Raw genomic sequence first — 27,499 nt, 5'->3', positions numbered from 1 at the left:
TACAAGTAAAAGATAAAAAAACATAAAATAACTAATATGTAAAAATATATTAATATATTTATAAATATCAAATATATTTAAACAAAAAATCATAGTTCAGTGTGATTATGAATTTGCTGATGGAGTTCTTAGAAGACAGATCATTCAGCTGGAGCACTCAGGAGGGTTCATGGAAGGGATTGAGTTAAAATGGGACTTGAAGGAAGACAGGAAGGATGCTGGGCTTTCTAGGTAGGGGAGTAGCATTGGCAAAGCTAGGAATGTTGTAATAAGCACAGTGATTTGAAAAAACTCTGAGGCACAGCTTGGCTTGACTGAGTGGTTATGTTGAAGAGGTCAAGCCTGAAAACAGCATGGGAGCCCACTAAATGCCTGAGATGCTGGGTGTGTTTTTAAAGACATGCAGAGAGCATTCACATTTCTTGTGGAGGGGAAATTCCATGAGAAATTCCATGATCAGAGCTGGGTTGGGGGAAATCCATTTGGTGTGTGGTGGGTGGAATAGTTTGGGGCAGGAGATTCTTATTCCAGAGGGGAGGTCAGTAACACCACTCCCTGAATTGGGAGGTGCTCTTTTTCCTGTCCACATTGGGGTTCCTTCACCACCCCACTCTCAAAACACACCTCTCCTGCACTACGAGTTATGCTCACAGTGTGGACAGATATTACTAGCTTTTCAAATTTTCCAAGAGCAGACAATGCATAGCACAGTCACCTGAGTTCAGGAGTTCAAGATCAGCCTGACCAACATGGTGAAACCCCTTCTCTACTAAAAATACAAAATATTAGGCGAGTGTGGTGGCAGGCGCCTGTAATCCATCTACTCCGGAGGCTGAGGCAGGAGAATCGCTTAAACCCAGCAGATTACAGTCAGTCGAGGTCATGCCACTGTACTCCAGCCTGGGTGATAAGAATGAAACTCCATCTCAAAAAAATATATATATGCATGTATATGTGTATGTGTGTGGATCAATAATGTTTTATGATTATAAAGGAAATATGTGCTCGTTGTAGAATATTGGGGAAAAGTAGAAAAGTATAGAGACGGCAATAAAAATTACTCATGATCTTGCCACTCAGGAATAACCACTGTTAACTTGAGAATTTTTCTTTCAAGTCATCTACTATGGATAAGTACAGACAAGAAATATAAGCAATGTTTAACAAAATTGAGATGCTGCTTCATATGTGTCCAGCCTGCATTTTATGCACTGTTTAAACATATGGTTGTTTTTCAGGTGTCATGAAAGTATTTGAATTCATATTTAATGGCTACATAATATTCCTTTGAATGACTTTAGCTCACTTTAGTCATTGTCCTATTGAATATATGCATTATTTCTAATTTTGTATTATTATAAAAAACACTGATGGCTGGGCACAGTGGCTCATGCCTGTAGTGCCAGCACTTTAGGAGGCTGAGGCGGGTGGATCATGAGGTCAGGCATTCAAGACCAGCCTGGCCAAGATGGTGAAACCCTGTCTCTACTAAAGATACGAAAAATGAGCCACGTGGTGTCTTGTGCCTGTAATCCCAGCTACTCGGGAGGCTGAGGCAAGATAATTACTTGAACCTGGATGGCAGAGGTTGCAGTGAGCCAAGATCATGCCACTGCACTCCAACCTGGGCAACAAAAAACAAAAACAAATACAAAAAAACACATTGCATTGAACCTACAGGTGCATAAACCTTTTATTGGGTTTCTGATGGTTTCCTTAGATTCCTAGAAGAGAATTTACAGGATTAAAGTTATGAATATTAATGAGAATCTTGTTCCATATTGCCACATTGGTTTTCAGAATGGTCATGGCAATTTATACTTGCATCAACACTGACAGTCTACCTAGATCACTCCACTGACTTTGCCATGGTCACCAGTACCCTCCCTGTTGCTACCTTCAGTGACCAATTATCAGTACTCTTTATACTTGACCATAAATTGCATTTGACACAGCTGGACACTCTTCCCTAATATACTTTCTTGCCTTGGTTTTAAGAGTGTCTCACTCTCTGAGTTTTCCTTCTCCCTCTCAGGCTCCTTTCCAGGTCTGCCCTTATCTTTTTGACCCTAAACATACTATAGAGCTCAGTTCTCTGGACTCTCTTTTATCTGTATTTGCTGTCAGGGTGATCTCCAGATTCACGTCTTTAAGTGTTATTGAGACTCTGATGTCTCCTAGATTCTTATCTGCAGGCCAGCCTGCTCTCCTGAATATAAACCTTGTACATCCCTCTTCTACTTAACATCTCTATTTGGATGTGTATTAAGCGTTTCAAAACCAAATTCCTTATTTTTAAAGCCCTGAACCTGTTTTACTATCTCATAAATGCTAATTCCACTCTTCTAGTTCTTCAGGCCCCAAACCTATCAGATAATTGGAGTTAGTTCCAATATGTAATTATTAGAAACATTGAGATAAATGTACAGTTAAACAGTCTTTTAAGGGGTCATCTCATCTTCTCTGACACTCCACATCTAGTCTGTAAGCAGATCTTTTTAACCTTTCTTCCACAAATACACCTAGAAACTGACCACCTCTCAGCACCTCAGTGCTCCAGCTTGGTGCAGGCCATTCGTCTGTCCCTTCTTGTCATTACAGAGCCTCTCCCTGGTCTCTTTGATTATTTCCCCCACCCCCTCCAATGCTCTATTCAACATGGTACCCAGGGTGAGAGGATTAAAATACAAGCCCTAGCCTATCAGAGCCTTGCTCATTGTATGTGTTTCATATGCTTTCCACGTCACTTCCTATAAAGCCAGAGTTATTATATCAATGCCTGGGTCAGCGTTTCCTTGCTGACCTAACTTCCAGCACTCCACCTTGTTTATTCTGTTCCAGCCCACTGGGCTCCTACATCCTTTTGCAAATGCTACCTTTCCAATGAGGCCTTTCCTGTTACCTGGCCACATGATTTAAAACTACAGAGCCTCACTTTCAGCACCTCCCCTTCCCTTTTCTGCTTTCTTTCACTCCAAAGGCCTTATCACGATCTGATATGCCACGTTTTACTCCTTTGTCTGTCTATTGTTTATTCTTCCTTCACTAGAATGTAGGCTCTATGAGGGAAGGGATTTTCATTCTAGTTTGATGACTGCTCTGATCTAGGTCCTTAGAATAGAGCCTGGCATGGAGTAAAGCCTCAGTCAATAGGTGGGATGAATAAATGGTGCATATGTGTTTGTTTGATTATAGTGTTCATTAGCCTGTTATTTTATCTCTAGTCTTGTGTCTAATTTTTATGTTTATTTTGTACTTAAAAAAATTGTAGGGTTTGCAAATAATATGAAATTTGCCATCTTTCCCTTTTTAAAGTATACAGTTTAGTAGTGTTAAGTACACATGGTTGTAAAACTAATCTCCAAATTTCTTTTCATCTTGTAAAACTAAAACACTATACCTACTAAACAACAAATCCTCATTTCCCTCTCCCCCTAGCCCTAGTATCTACCATTCTGCTTCTTGTCATTATGATTTTGACTACCTTAGGTACCCCATATAAGTGCAATTACATAGTACGTTCTCTTTGTGACTGGCATATTTCACTTTGCATAATGTCTTCAAGGTTCATCCATGTCGTAGAACGTGTCAGAATTTCTTAGGCTGAATAATATTCTATTGTAGTATATACCACATTTTGTTTATCCATTCATTCATTGATAGATACTTGGGTTTCTTTCATCTTTTGGCTATTGTAAATAGTGCTGCTACGAGCCTTGGATGAACATCTCTCTCTTTGAGACCTTGCTTTCGGTTGCAAGAGTCTTGATTCTTGTTGTCACACTGCATTTTAGAGAGTCATGCCAAGTTATACTTGCATCAACACTGACTGCCTGCCTACTTCGCTCCACTGCCTTGGCCATGGTCACCAATACCCTCCACAATGCTACATTCCATGGTCAGTTCTTGGTACTCATCTTTCTTCACCATCAGTTGCAATGGACACAGCTGGACACTTTCACTTTTGGGTATTTACTCAGACATGGAATAACTGGGTCATATGATAATTCTATTTTTAATTATTTGATGAACCACCATACTGTTTTTTTGTAGTTACTGCACCATTTTATATTCCCACCAACAGTTCACAAGGGTCCCAACTTTTCACATCCCTGCCAACACTTGTTATTTTCTGATTTTTTATTTTTATTTTTTAAACGGTAGCCATGAGTGTGAGGTAGTATCTCATTGTGGTTTTGATTTGCATTTTTTAAATGATTAGTGATGTTGAACATCTTTTTATTTGCTCACTGGTCATTTGTATAGCTTTGGAGAAATGTCTATTGAAGTCATTTGCCCATTTAAAAAAAAATAGGATTGTTTGTTTTCTTGTTATTTTTATACTTTCCATTTTTTCTTGAATAGCATCTATGACTATGATTTTATTGGTGATGCTTATGTTAAATCCTGAGGAGCAAGTATAAATAAGCTTAATATAATGGATTAGAGTGGAAAGGTGGGGAGTCTAATCTTGGCAAAGAGAATGTCATGTACTGTGGCCAAAGGTGAGACAGCATATGTATAAGCAAAAATACATATTGATGTTCTATCTGTGACATTTATATGTAGTTTACATATGTTACATGTAATAATCCCAGCTGCAGCTTTACTGATGTTTTGTGTTGGATAATTCTTTGTTGTGAGTCATTGCCTGTGCTTTGTCACATGTTTTACAGCATTTCTGGCCTCTACCCACTAGATACCGGAAGTCTCTCCCCTGCCTCCAGCTGTGACAATTAAGATGTCTCCATACATTGCAAAATGTCCCCTTGACATGACCCCTTTTTCCCCCAGTTGAGAACCACTGTTCGAAGAGGTAGTGACACATAGACAGATAGACAGACAGATAGTAGATGAGAGGAAGAATGAATGCTAGTATATTGTGAGTAAAAGCCATATCTATAGCAGGCTCTGTTTGTGTGGAAGTCAGTGTTCAACAACTTATCAATTATATCAATAGGTTTGGGGACAGCTATGCTGTCATCTTTTTATGCTCTAAGAGCTCATATTCATATTGTTGTTATTTCTTATTGAACACTAACTTTGCCAAAAGTCTGCCAATAGGACTCAATTATACAGTAAATTATAGCCTTTCTCCTTTTCTATTTAGAGAAAGGTCTATTTGCTCTTATTCTGAGAACAAGCCCAAAGCGTTGAACTGGAGTATTTTTCCTTGACTTTCTGGATCTCTGGCAGAGTGAGAGACTGAGAAACCTTTAACTTTCACCTGATTTTAATAGACTGCACAAAGGAGAAACAGAATAGGCAACTGAATAAAGTGACATATTCATCAATGATATTGTAATACTCATCCAGCAGCAGGAAAGGGTGCATTGTGGAAAGATATCTGGGGAGGATTTTGACATCTCCAATATTAATGTTGACTGGTTTAGACGTAGATAAGCTGACAGGCTTTTGAGAGTATGAGCTGACTAAGCATAGCCTCTGCCTGACTTCTGACTTCCCTGAGTGTCCTTTGCCATTTGCAATATACCATTAAAATTAGAACCACTATTATTCGATGTTCCTAGGAGTTTCCTGCAGAAAGCATTACAAGTTTTTTTTTTCTTTTTTTAAAGATATCACACCATTTATATGTTGGTAATCTCTAAAGCTTGTCCATCTCTAATCTCGAACACAGACAATTCATTTACAGTGAATGGCTAAATCATAGGAATTCGATTGTATACCATTCTTATCCTAAGGCACTGGCATGTTTAGTTTCCTCATGGGATATAACCATTCAGTGAAGAGATGAGAGAGTTCGTTCAAAGCAGCAATTGTGTTTAGCAAATTGACAATTATCTACCAATTGGTGTTTACTCTGGTGGTATTCATATTGGTTAATGGAGTGTATTTTCTTAAAACTACCAGAAATGCAAAATGCATGTAAAATATAAAACACAGTTGTGCTCTTATCCTAGGTAATTATTTTTTGGGGAGGGGAATAGGGTCTGGCTCTGTTTCTCAGGCTGGAGTGTAGTAGTGTGATCTGGACTGCCTGGGCTCAAGCAATCCTCCCACCACAGCCTCCTGAGTTGCTGGGACTGTAAGTACATACCAGCACACACAGCTAATTTTGTTTTTATTTTTTATTTTTGGTAGAGATGAAGTTTCACCAAGTTGCCTAGGCTGGTCCTGAATTCCTGAGCTCAAGCAATTTGCCCACTTTAGGCTCCCAAAGTGCTGGAATTACAGGTGTGAGCCACCATGCCTGGCCTTAGCCTGGGTGATTTAAAGATAAAGGTTAACATTTATTTAGCACTTACGTGCCTGGTACTGTGCTAAGCCCCTTTATTCATTATCTCATTTAATCTTTTCAATAGTACTATGAGGTAGGTACAATTACTATCTCCTTTTTTCTATAGATGAGATAACAGACTTGGAATAATTGAGTAACTTCTTTCTGTTTACACATGAAGAATCAGCCTGAGGATCTGATCCAAAGACATGTTCATTGACAGCCTATAACCTTAACAAACTGCAAAACCATATTTGAAAAACCCCTCCTCCCCTTCCAGCACACATACACCCGCTGCAGGTCATATGTCAGGACAAGCTGCATAAAGGATCAAAGCAGAATGATGAACAAAACAAAACAAAACAAAACAAAACTCTCTAGTAGTATCTCTGTCCTGTTTGTATTGTCAAAATTACATAAATGTAGAACTCATGATATCTTAACAGCTGTTGCCATAAATTATACACTATATACCTATAATTAAACATTGAAAGATAAGCTTGTAAATGTCTTTGTTTTTGTAGAAACATGCTATCACAACTTTACCAAGAGTCACATGTCTCATCTATAAATTCAGTCCATAGATATATTTAATTTGGGCACAGTGCTTTTTAAAAACCCAGTCTTCAATATTTTGAGGGAATGATGTGCACTTGCCAATTTGACACAGTCTTCACCAGTCCTTGTCTTGCCTTGTCTGCCTCACTTGCTCACTTTACCTGCTTTGCCCTCACAGGCACTGGGATTTGAAATCTATGTGTAACAAGAAAAATTTGAGTGAGCATGGGATTGTTTTCTTTATAGATTTGGTACATGAATATACAATACACATATTTTATCTTGAGGCTTAACTTCTAACAAAGTATTTGCTCTCTGATTCTATTTATATAAATAGTATGGCCTCCTTCTTTTTTATTTTTTAGCACCTACAACTAACCTATATCTTCCTCTTAGATTTCTTTTCTTTCTTTTTTTTTTTTTTTTGAGACGGAGTCTTGCTCTGTCACCAGGCTGGAGTGCAGTGGCGCAATCTCGGCTCACTGCAACTTCCACCTCCTGGGTTCAAGCGATTCTTCTGCCTCAGCCTCCTAAGTAGCTGGGGCCACAGGCACGTGCCACCATGCCTGGCTAATTTTTAAAAATATTTTTAGTAGAGACGGGGTTTCACCATGTTGGCCAGGATGGTTTTGATCTCTTGATCTCGTGATCCACCTGCCTCAGACTCCCAGAGTGTTGGGATGACAGGCATGAGCCACCGCGCCCGGCCCCTCATAGATTTCTACTCATTGAATGCTTGATGCTCCTTTGGTCAAAGATTGAGATGAGTGAAGAAGTAATGAGCTGTCTTGAAGCTGCTATTTTTGGTGGGTTTCTAAGAGATGCTTTAAATAATTTGTGTGTGTGTAAGTGTATGTATGTGTGTACAGAGCATGAAAGGTGTGGGTTTTGAGGCAAGTTGCTTTTCTCCTAAGCCTCAGTTTCCTTATCTGTAAAATATAAGTCATGATACCTACTTAACATGATTTGTGTAAGATTTTAATAAAAAATCAGGTAAAATGCTCGGCATAGGTTAGAAATCCAGAATATGTAGGTGTCTATTTCCCTTCCTTTCATTCTTCTCAAAATGTTGAATAGAGACACACTGCCAGTGATATCAAAGTATATCAAATGATTTTTTATGAGAATGTCAGAGAAAGGTGATAATAAAAATACACTCTCACCAACAAAAGCTCCATAAAACTGCCACTCAATGTCAATATGCTTTATTATATAAATTTCTGTATGTGTGTGTGCACGTAAATGAAGCATCTGTGTATATGTTAGTATATATGTGCTCACATATGTGTGTTACATGTGGATTAATGTGCATTTGGGTAAGCAAGTGGGCTTGTGTGTGTCTTATGTGTGTCTCTGTGCATGTGTGCACAGAGCTAGGAAAAGAAAAATCATTTCATAAGATATTCAATGGTAACCCTCATTTAGTATATGGTAACTTATGGTGTATAAAATAAAGTTCATTTATGGTGTTGGTCTTATCTTCTAATTTAAGTCATAGGCATGAGGCTTTTTTATACCTGCATAAAATAAGCATTTTAATTTTTATGCACCAGGGGAAAAATGATTTCATTCCCTGTTATGTAGACTACTGGTACATGATGTGAAGCAAGTGAAGCCAGTTATGAAAGCCTCTTTTTTTAAGTTTTTGAGACAGAGTCTCACTCTATCACCCAGGCTGTAATGCAGTGGCATGATCTCAGCTCACTGCAATCTCCACCTCTAGGATTCATGTGATTCTCGTGCCTCAGCCTCCCGAGTAGCCAGGATTACAGATGTGTATCACCATGTCCATCTAACTTTTATATTTTTAGTAGAGATGGAGTTTCACAATGTTGGCCAAGCTGGTCTCGAACTCCTGACCTCAAGTGATTCGCCCGTCTCAGCCTCTCAAAGGGCTGGGATCCCAGTGTATTCGTCATATTAAACTCTACGAGCATCACAGATGCTTCCTCAAAGGTTTTCTCAAGGGCAGCTTGAGTGCTTTAACCAGTTTTCCCCAGCCCTTCATAGTGCCATGGGAAAAGGAAGTTATTTGGTCTATGATTAATCTAAGAGTATTTCCTTGCATTATTCGCACGAGTGAAAAAAAAGTTATTTTACTGCTCTATTTCTTAAAAATCTGCTGATAACTAGTGATGATCTATTTCAATGAAGCCAAAGCAAATATTTGAGAAAAGAAAGTAAGCTTGTCTTAGAAGCTGTAAAGAATAAAAGTGGGACAGGACTATGAATCTTAGCACTTAAAAGGCCTAAATTTGTTTTAAAGCTTATTTTATAATATTAATATATGCTCTGGAAAACATTTTAAAAACCCTGCTAGTTAACACTTTTATAAGGTATGGAAATTTGGGGTCCGTATTTTATATTTTGGACTTTATGGTTTAGACTACATGATAGAAAATTGGTGGCAACATAGGCAAAGACGAGAAAAACTGTAAGAGGAAATAAATTCACTTGCTCATTTAGGAAGTCAGAGAAGTTCAGTTGAACTGAGTAAGAAAGTCCAAAAGGGCTGTGCTGCTGAAGACGCCAAAGACATAAACAGAGGTGCAGATTTTGCTAGGATATTTTAAGGATTTTGGGAATATAGGAAGATTGATTAAGCCATTGAATGATTTTAAGGTAAGGAATGTCAGAATGAGATTTGTATTATAGGTTGATTGTTCTGGCCACAGTGTGAAACATGGATTGGAAGGGACAAGGCTAACGTGGTGAGACTGGCTAGAGGTTTCTTGCAGTAATCCAGGAAAGAGATTAGCATGTTTTGAACTAAGACAATCACAATGGGTAGGGAGATAGTGGATTTGGTGTTAAGAGTTAATTGAAAGGCAAAATACACTGGGCTCACAGACTTACTCTTTCAGGAGGTGAGAAAGCAGAGTCAAGGATGAATCTCGGGCTTTTGCTAAACATGGATAATTGGTGGAAACACTCATGGAGCTAGGGTATACTGGACAAGCAGCAGGGCTGGGATCAGGTACCACCGTGAGGCACCTGGAGCTCAAGGTGCTTGGGGGCATCTAAATAGAAGCATCTTCCAGGCAGCTGAGCTTTCAACTCTGTGACTGAGACTTGGAGATTTAGGAGTTGTTGTCCCCAGGAGATGATAATTTTAAAAAGGAAAAGGAAAAGAATCAGGAATGGAAGGGGTCACTGAGTAATAGTAAATCGAGTGAAAAAGAAGAAAGTCAAAATGGAGGGTTAAGGAGTGGCCACATTTAAAGGATAATCAGAGAAAACTGAGTATCCAAATGAAATGAAAAGGAAAAAATAGATGAACATGGTGTTATGGAAGACCCTGGAAGAGAATGCTTCAAAAAAGTTGGAATTGTTGTGGTATCAAAGGCTGCTATAAGTTTAAATAATGGAAAAGTCTGAGTGTCTAAGCGTTTATTGGTTTAAATATTAAAAAGTCAGTCATATATTTAGTGAGATCAATGTAATTGTGGTACTGTGGGTAGTAGCCAGATTGCACTGGCTGCAGGGGCAGTTTACTAGTAATCGTAGCTATCACTGTTAAGAATATACATTATGTTGGTCACCTGAGGCCAGGAGTTCGAGACCAGCCTGGCCAACATGGCAAAACCCTGTCTCTACTAAAAAAAAAACAACAACAAAAAAATATACATTATGCCCTATGCTCAAAGCCAGTTTGGATATTATCAGACTCAGGTTATTATTGAGGAAACTGAAGTTAGGTAACTTTCTCAAGATGATACAATATTAACAGAGAACTATTGGGATTTGAACCTGCAGTCTCTGATGGCAAAGATTTTTCATTACAGTATTTCTGTCCATTTGACTGAAAGATGATAAACCTTCTGTGGCAGCAATATTTGCCCAAGGACCTTTGGGGCTATATGCTTTGGAAAATATCTTTAACAAAGGAATCATAAAGCCACTTAATTAAATGCATAAAACAATTCATAAAGAACAAAACAAACAATGGGATCATGGCAGCATGGCAGTCGGGGAGGGAGCTTCTCATGACTAAAGAGCAATATAGGAACAATGCTGCGATGAACAATGACATGGAGAAGGGATGGGGGTGGGGCAGAGAGAGAGCGCGAGCCCAAGGTCAGGAGACAGAAGACCACAAAAAGTGTTCCCAGCACTTAAAAGACGGACATCAAAAATGAAACCTCCTTCTATATGCAGACCTAGCTTTGCCCCCTATTTTCACCTCAATGCAATAATGAAGGACTAAATCAGGAAAAAAGGTAATGCAAATATTTTATACAGAGGCCTGGATGCCCCTTTATATGCTATGGTGTACAAATACAGATGACTTATTTATGATTAAAGTTATTGTATTTATTCTTTCTTACTAACTCTGTATTTTTCCCTCTGTTCTTTCTTTAGATTATGCTTCTCAGTGATCCTGAAATGGAGAGCAGCATATTGATCAGCTCAGATGAAGGGGCAACCTATCAGAAGTATCGGCTCACCTTCTATATCCAGAGCCTGCTCTTTCATCCCAAGCAAGAGGACTGGGTGCTGGCCTACAGTTTGGATCAAAAGGTGAATAAATACTATTTCTATTCACATCTTGTAATCCAGGTACCACCATGTGAAAATCACTTGTTTGCTCAATCCAGATTTTGGATGGAATTCAGTGACATTTCATCGTCCCAACCCAAATCATTCCATCACTGATTTTCTCTGCAGCAACTAACTTTGGTGCTCTTACGTATCAAAATATGTAGACAGGTATATTTCACTTATTGACAATGCTATTATGTCACATTTTTAAAATGGCTTTCTCTATAATTTTACTCATTTGACCTTATTTAAAACAGCCCTGTGAAAGAAGTAGGCCATATGTAATATTTTAGAGTGACATAGTAAACAAAGGTACAGAAAGGCTAAGGTCTTGTTCAAACCCTCCAAACTAGTAGCTGAGGAGCCAGGGTTTAAGTGCATGTCATCAGATTCCACATCTAGGCATATTCCATCACACCATGCCACCTTGATTGGTAACATTGGAATATACTATTGCTCTTAGTTGAGTAATAGAAGGAAAGCTTTAAACAAAGTCCATTTTGTTAATTTCTAAAAATAATGTTAAAAATCTAGTGACCCCAATAAGACCTCCTTCTTGAGCTCCAAATCCATATATTCAGCTGCATACATAACATTGTCTCTTGTATGCCTCAAACCCTCTCAACTCAGTGTATCCAGAAATGAACTGGAGATCTCTCCCCAGCCTAGCTAGCTCTCTTCCAGTATTCCCTAATTCTAGACATTTAATTGCAAAATTAGAAACCTAGGGGGTATCTTTAATATTTCCTTATTCTGAGCCCACCATCTGTGATCCATCATGGGACCTAATATCTTTTGATTCCATCCACTTCTTTCTGTTATCACTTGTAAATATCTTTTGATTCCATCTACTACTTTATGTTACCACCACCACTCGAATGTAAGTTTCATTTGTTATCTGAATGATTGATTGCTAGAGTCTCTTCCAGTGTGTTTCCATACTACAACCTGAAAAAAAAATTCCCAAATATAATGATTGCATGCCTTTGCTTAAACCCCTCTCACATTTCCTCTTTGTTCACAAGACCACAGTCCTCAATAGATATTACCAGCCCCTGCCTGGTCTGGTCCCTCCTTGTCTCTCCTGGCTCACTGTTATCACTTCCCCTTGAATTATCTTCTTTCAGTTGCTTGCCCTACCTGTCCCCTTTGCTCCCTTCCCTGTGCCTGGAATCCTCTTCTTTAATGTAAGCCTCATCATCATCAGATCTCAGATTCAGCATCACTTCCTTAGGACACCTTCCCTAAACTCCCTGACAAAATCAAATCCTTTTTGATGTCCTTTTACATAGCACGGTGTACCCCCTATTCAGAACACTTGTCACAGATGAGATTTTGTGTTGATTTTGGGGTCATCTGCATTCCTTACTAGATGACAAGCTCTATCTTGTAATCTAAAAGGCAGGGCCCTGTCTTGTTTTACTCACTGTTGTAGCACCAGTCCCTAGTGTGGTACCTGCTACTATATCAGTCATCACTGTCTATCTGTTAGATGAATGAATTAGCAGATGAATGCTTAAATTCTGTAGCTCTCTATATTTGATCAATTTATACTTAAGAAAAGGGATTTTAGATTATTTCCTCTTTGTATTTCCTGACATCTCCAGAATCTTAGTACAGTGCCTGATGCCAAACTATTATGTAATAATATTGCGGAATCAATCAGTGAAAGGAAACAGATAATTCTGAGCACTGTCTTACATAGAGATATCCATAGAACTACCTTGGTTGAAATAGCTTCTTCACTCTGCTCTCTTAAATCCTGAAACAGTTGCTCCTCAGTGTATGTTTGAATATGTGATTGTGAATTATTATTATTTTTGTGTATGTGTGTGTGCATTCATTCATGTGATGTCAGCACCTTTAACCAATAATTTCAACATAACCTTTCTATGTCTCGTTAACCAAGCCTCATGGTGGGCCCCAGGTGCTTAATGCAATCCCCTAAGGATACCCACATGACATTTGCAGAGGAAAAGCCATTGCAAATACATTTCTTTCATGGCATCAGGTGGATATTGTATGAAAGACTTAGCCAAATGTCAGATAGTCTGTGACTTTAGAGGCTCAGTATAACCAGAAATTTTGAAACAGTATTGAAAAAAGTAAATTATTCAGATGTCATTAAATGGTTGGATGGTAATTTATTTATAAGAAGCTCAGAACTCTTAAAGCTTATTTTTATTTGTACAGAGACAAGCTAGGTTAGAGGAAACAGACTTCTCATACCAAGAGGTTGATAAACCAAATATAATATGTCTCCTGTGTATCTAGGAGTGTCCTTTTCCTACATCTCCACAGCACTGAGAACATCTGGGGCGTTGCTCATGAAGTACCCTCGTGGATATAATGCACTCAAAATGCTTTCAGACTTGGTGGCTGCTCTTTTGCTTAGCAAAAATATTTGAAAATGTGGCAGTGGGTGTTGATAGATTTTTCTAATCACACTGCGCATTTCTAGATGTATTATTCCTTAGGTACTCTTTCTTGTTGACATCTTTTGCATAAAGTGGCTGAATGTTCTTCAGGCCCATAAAGTTTCTAACCAGTGCTTGGCCATTCTTCTTTTAAATAAATGATGTGTGAAGGCAGATGATGCCCTTGGCAACACTTGCAGAGATGGCATAAAACACCTAGCCCCAGTCATCCAGGTTGTAGAAGAGTTTTTCTTTATTTGGGGGTAATTTAGCGGTTTAGAGTCAAGGAAAGTGATGGTGTGCAGCAGCAAATGAAAATGCAAGTGTAGTTGATATTGATATACAAATGTGTTATTTCAGACCAGAGCCTTCTCTGATGTGCATGCATGAAGGCAGCTGTTTCCTTCTAGAGAAAATGAAAAGTGCTAGTATTAAGGTAACTGCAGCATCAAAGGGAGATGTTTGTGGTGAGGAGTGAATCGATGTTTCCATTATTGTGCCTTTGATGAAATGCACAAGCAATTTCTTTAGAGTTGGTAAGGCTATCTCGTTATGTTGTATGTATTACAAAAGACCTAATTGAATGATATTTTAAAGGGACAATATCCAATTGCTTTACTTTCCCAAATGCTACCCGAAAGCTACAGGAGACTTGCCAGTAGATCTCACTTGGTAAAGGCACTGCTGGAGAATTAAGTAAGGACAGACCTTCTGGATAAAACAAAATTGCATCTAGAAATTGAGAGATGTGCATCACGCTCTGCTAGTTGATATGTGGATTTTGGGTTGTGAGTTAACTGGAAAACGTGTCTACCTGATACTGGCCAAGGCCTGGGTGTGGGGAAGATGATCCAAGTCCTCCAAAGCTGCAAAGGGGTGGGGGTGGGGGCAAATGTACCTTCCATTTGACCCTGCTGGAGGGTCATACCTCTGCAATCCTGATGCGCCCAAGTCTGTCTGTTAAAGTCCTTTCTGATTTCTGATCAACTTAATTTGGGCATTTGATCAATTCTTTCTATTCTGACCATCATATGAGCTTCCCCATTCCTTCTACTCCCATGCCAGCTCCTTCTCTATCCTATAGATTCTCCTGCCATCTTGCATTTTAATTGAAAAGGACTCAATAAAGATAAGACATTCATTTTTGGGTATTTTTGAAGATATTTTATACAAATTTTTGAAGTTTAAAAAAGCAGAGGAAGTAATAGGTTATGGTTGACCAAATTTGAAATGACAAAAGAAAAGCTACTCCCCTCCCTCCATCATAGAACAAAAGCTCTACAACTTCTCTTGAGGGCTGTGTCTTTGTCAGTTATTTAAGTGGTAGGATTCTCTTTTGTTTCCATCAGGCTATTTCCTCACTGATCACTGAAACAGCTTACATTGTGATGTGTTTAGATTAGCTGGAGGGCTCAATAATCTTATTAAAACTAAGACTTTTGGAAAGATTTTGAGATAGGTTTTGAAGACAATGCAATCCTAGAAATAGATAGCTGCTGTTCTCATCGCTGTACAGAGCTGAATGTTTAAACATGCCTCATTTTGACAAGAGACTGCAGTTTTTAAAAAAATGGGCACAAGCTCCTGTATTCACAGATGCATACATCCTGGCACAGGGGGCCTTCTGTAGGAGATGGAGAGCTGAAAATAGCTATTTTTTTCTGTGCGAGAGGTAGGATTGCAAAGCTCTCTAATACCATTTATATTCTTGGCAAAATTAAACTTTAACAAATACAGCTGGCTTTGGAGATCAGAGATGAATTCAATGGGATTTCAGAATCCATTGTTTTCAGACACTTCTGGGCTACAGTGGTCTAGAATTGCCAGTAATTTTGATGTAAAAAGCACTTTCTGAAACAGTAGCACACATAATGAAGGGTTGCTGTTATAGTATTAATAGTTGGGGAGTGGGCATGCAGCTAAGGATTTTTGTTGATCGTCTCCTATCAAACAAGTTCAATAGTAGCTGACAGATTGACAGACTGGTTAAGCAGCTGATGCAGAGTTAGGCGTGGTAGCTGGCAACACAGGGCCCAGTACAGAGGAGGTGCATGTCCCACGCAGCCCTTGCCAATTGGACCATAACTGGGGCTGCTACATCGTGAGCAGGTGCTGGAGTGTATCTGGAGTGTGGAGGGCCTGAAAATTCAAAAGGAAACATAAAGTTGTACTTCAGGAATACCGGATCCAAAGAAACTGTGCCTTTCATTTATATCCTCATTTAAAACCCTCAGATTAAAAATGTAATCGTGTTGAGATCCTCCGGGATTAGTAGGCGATGATAACTTTCTCAGCAGCTATTGGCAGAAACAGGCTTCCTGTCTCCTCACCTGGTGGAGATAAAGCTGCTGCGGATTAACTAGGGATGACCACAGCTTTGAAGCTTTTCCTCTGAGGAATAGGAGTGGGACTAAAGGGCACTTCTGATTTAAAGAAAAACCTTGTATTTTTATTAGGTCATTTTCCATTCTTATAAAAATCATTTATATATAATTTAAGAGAAAGAAAAATCTCTAGCTCTGCTCACCTACAGCAAGTGGCCACTGCTCTTGCAGGTGTCTCATCAGTACAATGGAAGTGTGCTAACTCCATCACCATAGAAACACCAGGAGGTGGAGCAACCACCTGATGGGTGTGGCCCATAATCAGAGATACCCTGTGATACTTCAGTGTTACCACTCATCTATTTGAGCCGAGCTCTGAATAACAAAACTTGTTTAATGTTAGATATGAACTTGTATTCAGTGAGAGAAGTGCAGTAAGGATCTCCATTCATGTTGGTGTTGTTTACAAGATCATTCGTTCAAATGAACAACCTTTAGCAAAACTATAGCTCTGGTGGCCAATGTCTCCCAAGCATGCCTTTTTTTTTTTTTCTTTTTTAATTTTTTGAGATGGAGTCTTGCTCTGTTGCCCAGGCTGGAGTGCCATGGTGCGATCTCGGCTTATTACAGCCCCTACCTCCCAGGTTCAAGCGATTCTCGGATTCAAGCCTCTCGAGTAGCTGGGATTACAGGTACCTGCCACTATTCCTGGCTAACTTTTGTATTTTTATGTAGAGATGAGGTTTTGTCATGTTAGCCAGGCTGGTCTCAAACTCTTGACCTCAGGTGTTTGATCTGCCCTCCTCGGCCTCCCAAAATGTTGGAATTTATAGGTGTGAGCCACCCACCGTGCCCAGCCCCAAGCATACATTTTCTATATGATGTCCTAGATTTTCTGGTCTCCTTCTCTATCTTCTGGGTATCCATGTTAGTAACCTGATACATTTCTTTGAGGAAAAATCACATTTGCTAAAATTATTAATGGAAGATACAGCATGTATATGCTTTAAGAAGGGTACTCAGGCAGGCAACAGTCCTTTCCCAAAGCAATTATGTTCCCATGGTAGAAATTCAGCCATGGCAGTGTTTTAGTGAAGATAGGTGGCTCCAGCCACAGGTGGTCCAGGAGGTGGAGCAGTGCAGCCTCATGGTTTTCTCTGTGTTCTTCCCTCTGCTTCCTCCATGGACTGACCTTGTCTTTATGTACATGCTGATTTTTTGTGTTAGTAACACTGCTCTAATGCTGACCACTTTGCTTGAATCCAGATCCTAGATTTCTGGTTTTTCAGTTGGACTCAGGAATTCTTCTGCTTGTCCTTTAAGCTCTGTCTGCCCAACCAGGCCAGGCCACTAATGTTCCCTCTATTCTCTGCCTATATCTTGACCACTCATGCTGGTATGACAACACCTGGCCTTTTAAACTCAGAGTCATTCTTTGTAACATACATACAGAAAAGTGTACATCTATGAGTCTGATGAATTTTCATTAACCTAATACACCCATGAAACCAGCAACTTGATCAAGAAACACCATTGGCATCTGAGAATTACTTATGTGCTTTTTCAGCCACTACCTTCCACCCTCAGTGGAATCACTGTCAATCAAGTTCATTTTTTATTTCATGCAGATGATTTTTGGCTGGCTAAACTAGTAAAGCAACAGATAGGAAATACATTTCTCAGAAGAAATATTAGAAGGGTAGCAAGGGAGGTAAACAATAGAGAAGAAGAAATACTTTAAATGTTAATATTAGAGAACTAGACTAAACCAAATGCAAGAATTTAGTAACATTCGGTAAGCCCAGTTAATCTAGAAAATTCATAAGGACACTTTGAAAAAGTGTTCATTTAAAATTAATTTAACAGATTTTATTTTAAAAAATATATTACTTTCTGTTTTATAATCATAATACCCAGTGCTAGGTATTATATTTTGAAATAGTATTGATGGATGTGCAAATGAATTTTCCTTCCTGGAAAATGTCTTGGCAATATATATCAGAAAACATACACATATTCATGACTTTGACCCAGTGGTTCAGTTGCTCCACTTCTGAGACTATACCAATGGAATAAACCTATGAAGCTCTAGGTGTAACGATGCTTATCAAAGTCATTTATAATGGGAAAAACTAGAAGGAAACTTACTGACTTCCTAACTTTAAAGGACTTTCAATTATGATATATACATTTACTGGGATATTACGCAACCATTAAAATAGTGATCATAATGACCTTGTAGTAACATAGGTATATATTAATACCTATTAAATTCATGTAGGCATATCTTGGAGATATTGTGGGTCCAGTTAATGAAGCAAATATCACAATAAAGCAAGTCACATGAATTTTTTGGTTTCCCAATGCATATAAAAGTAATTTTTATACTATACTGTAGTCTGTTAAATGTCTAATCACATTATGTCTAAAAAATGTACATACATCAACTTAAAAATACCTTATTGCTAAAAAAATGCTAATGATCATTTGAGTCTTCAGCAAGTTATAATCTTTTTGCTAGTGGAGGATCTTACCTTGATATAGATGACAGCTAAGGGTGATGGTTGCTGAAGGCTGGGGTGGCTGTGGCAATTTCTTAAAATAAGATAACAATGAAGTTTGCTGCATTGATGACTCGTCATTTCAGGCAAGATTTTTCTGTAACATGCAATGCTGTTTGACAGCTTCTTACCCACAGTACAACTTCTTTCAAAATTGGAGTCAATCCTCTCCAGCCCTGCAACCCTGATAAACTCTGCTTTATCAACTACGTTTATGGGATATTTAAAATTATTTCTTGTCATTTCAACAATGTTTACAGCATCTTTACTGAGAGTAGATTCCATCTCAAGAAACCACTTTCTTGGCTCATCTTTAAGGAGCAACTCCTTATCTGTTCAAGTTTTATCATGAGATTGCAGCAATTTAGTCACTTCTTCAGGATCCACTTATAATTCTACTCTTGCTGTTTCTACTGTGTCTGAAGTTACTTCCCCCACTGAAGTCTCGAACCTCTCAAAGTCACCCATGAGGGTTGGAATCAGCTTCTTTCAAACTCCTGTTCATGTTAATGTTTTGATCTTCTCCCATGAATGTTCTTAAAGTCATCTAGAATGATGAATCTTTTCCAGGAGGTTTTCAATTTACTTTGCCCAGATCCATCAGAGAAATCACTGTCTATGGCAGCTATAGCCTTATGAAATGTATTTCTTAAAATAATAAGACTTGAAAGTTGGAATTTCTCTTTGATCCATGGTCTGCAGAGTGGATACTGTGTTAGCAGGCATGAAAATAACAACCTATTTGTACATCTCCATCAGAGCTCTTGAGTGACCACGTGCATTGTTAATAAGCAGTAATATTTTAGAAGGAATCTTTTTTTCTTAATAAGTAGTCTCAAGAGTAGGCTTAAAATGTTTAGTAAACCATACTGTAAACAGATATGCTGTCATGTAGGCCTTGCTTGTCCATTTATAGAGCATGGACAGAATAGATTTAGCATAATTTTTGAGGACCTTAGGATTTTTCAGATCATAAGTGAGTATTGACTTCAACTTAAAGTCATCAGCAGCATTAGCCTGGGTAAGTCTTCCTGTCCTTTGAAGCTTTGAAGCTAGGCATTGACTTCTCCTCTCTAGCTGTGAAAGTCCTAGATGACACTTCCCTCCAACAGAAGGCTGCTCATTGAAAATCTGTTGTTTAGTGTGTCTGCCATCATCCATGATCTTAGCTAGGTCTTCTGGATAACTTGCTGCAACTTCTCCATCAGCACTTGCTGCTTCACCTTTCACTTGTATGTTATGGAGATGGGTTATTTCCTTCAACCTCATGAACCAGCCTCTGCTACTTCAAACTTTTTTTCTGTAGCTTCTTCACCTCTCTCAGCCTTCATAGAATTGAAGAGAGTTTGGGCTTTGTTCTAGATTAGGCTTTGGATTAATGGAATGTTGTGGCTGGTTTGATCTTGTATCTAGACCACTAAACCTTTCTTTATATCAGCAATAAATCTGTTTAGTTTTCTTATCATTTGTGTGTTCACTGGAGTAGTGTTTTTAATTTCCTTCAAAAGCTTTTCCTTTGCATTCACAACATGGCTGTTTGGTGCAACAGACCTCACTCTCAGCCTCTTGTCTTTCAACATGCCTTCCTTACTGAGCTTAATTATTCCTAGCTTTTAATTTAAAGTGAGAGACATGCAGTTCTTTCACATGAACACTTAAAGGCCATTGTAAGGTTATAAATTGACTGATTTGAATGTTGTTGTGTCTTAGGGAATAGGGTTGCCTAAAGACAGGGAAAGAGATAAAGAATTGTCAGTAGACGGAGCAGTCAGAACACACACATTTATAGATTAAGTGAGCCATTTTCTATAGGTGTAATTTGTGGTGCCCCCAAACAATTACAATGATAACATTGAAGAACACTGATCACAGATCATTATAACAGGTATAATAATAATGAAAAAGTTTGAAATATTGTGAGAATTCCCAAAATGTGATGTAGAAACACAAAGTAGGCACATAGTCTTGGAAAAGTAGTGCTGAAAGACTTGCTTGATGTAGTTGCCACAAGCCTTCAATTTATAAAAATCACAGTATCTTGAAGCACAATGAAATGAAGTTTGCCTGTACACATTACATATTACATATGTAAATATACACAAATGCATACATAATACATATAAAAGACAAACCTTTAAATACAAGTATGCAAAAAATAAGGTAAAGGAAGGAATGAAGAAATGAAAGAAGGAAGGAATGAATACAGGAAGGAAGAAAGAATGAAGGAGAAAAGTTATTTTAAAAAATGGAAGGAAATATTCCCAAATATTAGCTAGGCCTCTTAAGATGATGGAATTATGTTTGTGGAGCTTTTTTTTTTAGCATACCATTTCTTTTCCAAATTTTCTATTTCATTACATTGCTTTCATAATTAAAAATTCTGTGAACTAATATGCCATGAATAGTTTATGTTTATCCTACTTATAAGGCAGTGCTCTTAAAAAATGCATCAGGTGTGAATACGACTGATTTAGTAAAACCCTTTCAAATCATTATTTAATCCCTTTTCAAGAAGCAGTATGTTGAAGAAAATTTCCGTGAATGAAAATATGCAGCCTGAGATTGCTCTTTTTGTCAGCTTTGTTTTCACTGTTGTCCCTTTAGAACTCTGAAATTCTAGGAATAATTTTTTTTCTCCTAACAAAAAGTGTACTCTTGTTGGATGTAACCTCAATCTATATTATTTACAACCCAGCAACAAATACAGGTTTTATTATTTAGAAGGCACCCACCATAGATAGATGTTAAGGAAGTGATTTATTCTGGTAGTTTTTCAAATGAATTTTCCGGCTCCATCCCAAAATTGAATTAGTATTTGCTTATTTGCTTTGACAGCTGTAATGGAAACAAATGCTTCTGGAGCCAAGGGGTATAGACAATTCTAATGCATTGAGCTTTGAGCCTAGGAACTCTTACATCTTCCATGTTACTTTACTCAGATTTGGACGTATAGCTGCTCCTTGGGAATAGAGATACATGTCCTTAAGTACCTCCCTCCTATGTGTGACACTGAGAAATTCTCTCATATATGTGATTATGTTGAATTTTCATAAGCAGCTGCTAGGTAGATATTATTATTTCCAAGATACAGATGAGCATATGACTCTTGAAGGGCATTCTAACTTGCTCAAGGTCACACAGCCAGTGAGGGGCCTGGCCAGCTCTCTATCCTAGGCCTGGCTGAGGTATAGCCACTACACCCCACTCTTCCTGGTTGATAGTTGGGCTGTCCCTTGCCTTGAGACAGAACTGCAAGTGGGTCACTTTTACGCTGAACCCCAGCTCCAGAGGGCACTATGAGAGTAAGACTACAAAATCAGCCATGTGGAGACCAAACCTTCAAATGATTGCAGTGGTTCTTATGGCATTTTTCTCAGCTGATGGCACTTTCTGGAGTGGGACTTTAAGGGCAGAAGCCATCAGACTGCTTACTGATGATAAGACCTAGGACTAATTAATTCTGCCTCGAGCAAAAAACAAACAACAACAAGGCAGTTGTGTTTTAAGGGGATTTTGTCCAGTTTTGCTTGCTTTTCCCATTAATTTATTCAAATCTTTGAGTTAATATATAGATTAAACCAAAGTGTTTGTCATTTAACTAGGTAATACTATGATCTGAAATTTTTAAAGGAAGCTTATGGAGACAACATCTTTAATATGGTAATGAAAAGAGAAGTTGAAGTCATTTAACTTCATTTACAAATCATGAATATGTATTATGCTTTAAATGAAAAGAAGGACTAAAACAGATATAGTGTTTGTTCAATTTGCTAAAGAGAAGACAATTTGTCAAGATTTTTTCCCCAAAACTCAAGCAATATGCAAATGTAGGAAAATCAGACCCCCATGTTAATTCCATGGCATGATGAATATTTTTATAATCCTAATTAGTACCAGTCATTTAGTCTAGCAATTTCCCCCAATCTAGCCAATTTGAAATTAAAATAGATGCCTTGATTACAAAACTCATTAGCAAAGAAGCACCCTTCTCACTAACCAGTTCATTTAAAATGCACAAACTGAATGAAGTGTGGAACACTTGTGTTGTCAATTGGCATAAGTGAAGTGAGTCTTAATTGGAAGCATTGTGAAGTATTTGTATTGCTGCATGTTTCATTGCAGTATAATATATCATTCATTAAATGTAACAAAAGCAACTTTTAAATGGTTTAATTAAGCAGAGTTTGTGCACTTGGTAATTTTTATAAAGTCGAATGTCACAATTGTTTGCATTTGAAGTACTGATGGGTATTAATGTCAGGAAGATGAAGTCTGACTCTGCATTTATCACTCAGATTATGCAAAGAATGGCAGGTTTAATGTGAGAGGAGAAAATTAATTATAGAACATTGACTTCTTATTTAAAAGTGCCCACGTGCATATTGTCCTTGTGAATTTGGGCGTGGGAATTTCAGAACTACCTGATTTATGGGTGAGAATGGAGAGGAACGGCCTGGCAGAGGACTAGGAGTGGAAGAGAAGGAGAAAATAACACTCTGGAATTTTTCTTTTTGTAATTTCTTTTTTAATCAAGGGAGGAAGTAGTAGGTGGAGAGAAATGGTATCCAATGTATTTTCATCTACTCAAAAGAGCAATAGAGATGTGTAGCAATGCAGATTGATGTTCTGTCTAAGCAGAATGTGATGCGAGTGGGAGCGGGGAGGAAATTGGCTCCAGACCAGGGAAATGCTGCAGATGGGGACTCCACAGAAGTCCTGAACTGAGGCCAGAGAGCAAGGAGTTCAAGGATGATTTTTCAGTAGAAGAGGAGGCAGAATGGTTTGTAATAGTGGCGGTTTTGTAGGCGTAAAGTATAAAGCAAGTATAAAAGCTGAGATTCCCCTGATGTTTCTTTTCTGTGTAATGCAGATATCAGCTGTTGCTTCATATTTATGTTATTTTGACCCACATCAATGAGGAGGCAAAACTCAGCCATGTCACTGATTTCTGTGAGAAATCCCATGTTAGACACTATTGATGTCCTGCCTATACCCATTAGATGTTTCCATTCCAGTGTGCTCCTGCTGACTTCTGACTGCCAATATTTGTATCTCTTTGCCTGAGAGCTTTCTCTCAAGTTTCTGGAGGCTACTCCACCCTTCTGTGCAGCAAGCTGGGAATTAGGAGCAGCCCTTACAAAAACAGCAGATTTTGGTGTGTAGATACTCAGCTCTCTTACCCTCATGTGTGGTAACTCTGAGACATGTCTTATACTTTTTATCTAGAATTTCCCAGTGGAATGAAGCTCTAGTTGCCTGCAAAGTTAGCTGGCTTCATAACACCACATATTGACTGCCTTCTGTTACCTGGGTAATTCTCTACTTTCATACCAATGAGTTTTGTTTTTTCATCTCCCATGTAAACTACTTACGCTCTAGTCCTTGTCTCAGGGCCTGTGCCTGGAGAGACTCTAACCAGTTGTGCCAAATATTTGGTGATTTTGGTGGTGCTAGCTAAACATTTGTGAAGTCAAGGATGGGGATCACAAAACCTAGGTTTCCACCCAGAAATGACCCTTTGACATTTCTATGTTCCTAATCTCTCCTGAACCCCTCCAACTCCCCAGGCTATCAACCTGTGACCATGTTACTCCAGGGAAAATGAGACTTTGTAGATGAGATTAAGTTAAAGATCTTGAGATGGAGAAATTATCTCAGATTATCTTGAGGGACCCAAAATAGTCACAAGGGTTCTTTTAAGAGGGAGGCAGGAGGGTTAGAGTCACAAAAAGTTGTTACATGGAAGCAGAGGTTGCTCCAGGCTCTTTGAAGATGAGGCCTGGCTGGAAAATGCAAGGAAATGGTTTTTCCCGTGGAGACTCCAGAAGGAATACAGTCTACCTACCTTGATTTCAACCTCATAAGCCTCATTTTGGACTTCTCACTTCCAGAGCTGTTCTATAATAAATCTGTGTTGTCTTAACCACTAATTTGGGAGAGATTTGTTACAGTAGCAATAGGAAATTAATATACTTACTTACCAGCCCTTCCTTTGGCTTCACTTTACCTCCTCTCTCAGAGCAAGCAAAATAAACTGCTTATCTCCATCTGCTCCTGAAAGCCCAGGCATCCACAGACCCAGATATGGTATATCCAGGACATACTTGTGACTCCTGTTTACATTGATCCCTGTGGTCCTTAGAGTTTCTTCTCAGAGGTGGGTGGAAAAAAAAATTCTCTATATTGTTTACATATTATAGCAGTTTATTCAGGGTGCTGTAGCAAAGTACCACAGACTGAGTGGCTTAAACAATAGAAATGTATGGTCTCATGGTTCTGGAGGCCAGAGGTCTGACATAAGGTGTTGGCAGGGTTGATTTCTTCTGAAGCCTCTGTCTTTGGCTTTTGCATGGCCAGCTTCTCCCTGTATCTTCATGTGATCTTTCCTCTGTTTGTCTTTCTATGTCCTGATTTCCTCTTCCTTTTCATTTTTCTTTTCTTTCCTTTTTCTTTTGAGATGGGATCTTGCTCTGTCCCCCAGGCTAAAGTGCAGTGGTGTGATCTCAGCTCACTGCAACCTCTGCCTCCCAGGTTCAAGCAATTCTTCTGCCTCAGCCTCCCAAGTAGCTGGGACTACAACCACTCCTAGCTAATTTTTGTGTTTTTAGTAGAGACGGGATTTCACCATATTGGCCAGGCTGGTCTCGAACTCTTGACCTTGTGATCCACCCGCCTTGGCCTCCCAAAGTGCTGGGATTACAGATGTGATTTCCTCTTCTTGTATGAACATCGCTTATATTGGATTAGGGCTGGCTTTAATAACCTCATTTGAACTTATTTACCTCTTTAAAGACCCAGTCTCCAAATACAGTAACAATCTGAGGTACTGGGGGTTATTTTGGGGGATACACTTCAGTCCATAAGACATATGCATGGCAAGGTTGCTGAGTAATAAAAATTTTATTACCCTAAGTAATAAAAATTTTATTGTCCCTGCTGCACTGTGTGAGGGGATAGTAGAAGTCTCCTCCCGCTGTGTAGCATGAGATGTTCCTGAAACATATGTAATGGAACCAACCACCAGGAAAACTGGCAGTGGGGTGTGGGGGAGGAGGAGGGAGCAGGGAGTGGGGCTTATTCCCAAGATGGAAACCAGATCCATGTGGGAGGCCCTGAGCCTGGTCAGGAAGGTTCCAAGCTGGTCTTTGGCCTTTACCGTTGACAAGGTTAGGAAATCATGGAGGGCACAAGAAAAAAGATGGGTGCCCAGACCTTGAAGACCACTGGGAAGAACGTTGAGGGATAAGAGTCTAAAAGAAGTCTCAGATAGAAACTCATATTTTAGAACCATGGGCTTTTTGCTTGCATAAGCTACATGTGTTTTGTTTCAGTTTTGGTGTTTTGTTTTTGTTCTCCCTTTGCATTTGAAAATGTTGCCAGATCTCAAATGTGCGAGAAGTTACAGAAAGCTTGGTTGACCTGAATGTGTTGCAAGCCTTCCTAAAGTTTATCATTGGCTTCCTCTTAGTTTGGAGGATAAAGTGAAAGCCTTTAGCTCAGCACATAAAGCCTTTTAACGTGGATCCGTGGATCCTAACTTTCTGCTTCCTCTTTTTAAGCACTTCATTCACTCATGCAACAGGGTATGTGTCTTCCTATTTCACACCAAAGTGCCCCGGCACATGCACTTTCTTCTAGGAGTCCTTTTCTTCCCCATCTTCATCTAGCTAGTCCTGAGTCCTGCTCACTTTCAAAACTCAAAGAAAATAAAACTTTCCTGAGAAAACTTTGCCTAGACAGACTTTACTTACAAAACCCTAACTAATCTAGGTTTTTTAGAAAAGTCTAGAAAGAAGCAATTTTCTTGAGACCTTTTTTATTGAATGGTTTTACATTTATTAGATTTTTTTTTGTCTCAGTGTTTAGTACAGCTAAAGACCTAGGTCATACCTGGATCAGAGTTAAAGAGGACTTGTATAAAGGATATAAATTGTGGGATTGAAAAGAAAGGGAAAAATTTTTGAGTGTCTTGAAAATAGAATCAAAATTTGTGACTGCTTAGAAGTCATAGGGAAGGGGGTGCCTGGTAACCCTGACAATGACAAGAATCAAAGAGCATCATAGATCTGATGGTCTGACTGCCTCCAAAAATATATAAGGCCAAGGCTGTGCCTGCTCATGGCACACTTCTTTCCTGACAAAAGAGATGCTTGGTTCCCAAATGCACTTAGTGGAAGAGGGGAGTGTCTGGTCGGCGCGGTTGCCAAGGTGCACTATAGAGGGGATAATGACTTTCCTTTGTGGTTGCTCTTGCCTTTAGTTGCTTTTCTGACATTTTGCCCCATGCCTCCCTTGGCTGCTCTCACTGCCGGAGGCAGCATCTAGCAGTAGCTAAGTTATTGAAACAGGCATTTAAAAATGGAGATTTTTAAATTTGAAGTGCTTGGTAGAGATACCAGGGTTGTAATCTAGAAGCTTTATAATAGGCAGCTAGGGAATGAGTGAGGGGAAAATGATATATTAACTTTTCTTTCTTCAAATATGATTATGTTAATATTGGGCATGAATGTTTTCATAATTGAGATGCTGAAAGGTGGTTGGGAAATCCACTTTCCCTTGAGTCTATCTCAGGCATATATGGTCTCTTGAACCTTCTGGCCCAGAGGCTTCAGTCCCTGAAGGGAGCTTTCAGATTTCATTAGTAGATCATTACTCTTGGTATAATCTACCTACCCTTAGGTTTACACAATGTCTTTCCCTTTTATTTGGATGCTGAAAATGCCAGTTTAATAATCAGGTAAAAAGCTCATTTAATCTCTATTATAGATATCATGACTTCATCATTAAATATACTGAAAAGTACGCCCCAACATTTGTCTTTTTCCCTCTAAAGTAGCTTACTGCTCAATGGCAGAG

General features: G+C 38.8%; 1 protein-coding gene across 1 annotated transcript in view; it reads left to right on the top strand.

Moving 5' to 3' along the window:
* SORCS3 (sortilin related VPS10 domain containing receptor 3) overlaps window positions 1–27,499 on the top strand; it is a 612,970-nt gene that overhangs the window by 313,501 nt on the left and 271,970 nt on the right. The window contains exon 4 of the mRNA XM_012450168.3: window positions 11,162–11,320. Within this exon, the coding sequence (XP_012305591.2) occupies window positions 11,162–11,320 (159 nt within the window). The remainder of the gene's footprint in view (window positions 1–11,161; window positions 11,321–27,499) is intronic.

Source organism: Aotus nancymaae, unplaced genomic scaffold, assembly GCF_030222135.1.
Source record: "Aotus nancymaae isolate 86718 unplaced genomic scaffold, 86718_ANA_hifiasm-v0.15.2.pri h1tg000010l, whole genome shotgun sequence".
NCBI classification, from domain to species: Eukaryota; Metazoa; Chordata; class Mammalia; order Primates; family Aotidae; genus Aotus; species Aotus nancymaae.
The sequence above is the reverse complement of the archived record's forward strand: the minus strand, read 5'-3'. Positions and strand labels throughout refer to the sequence as shown.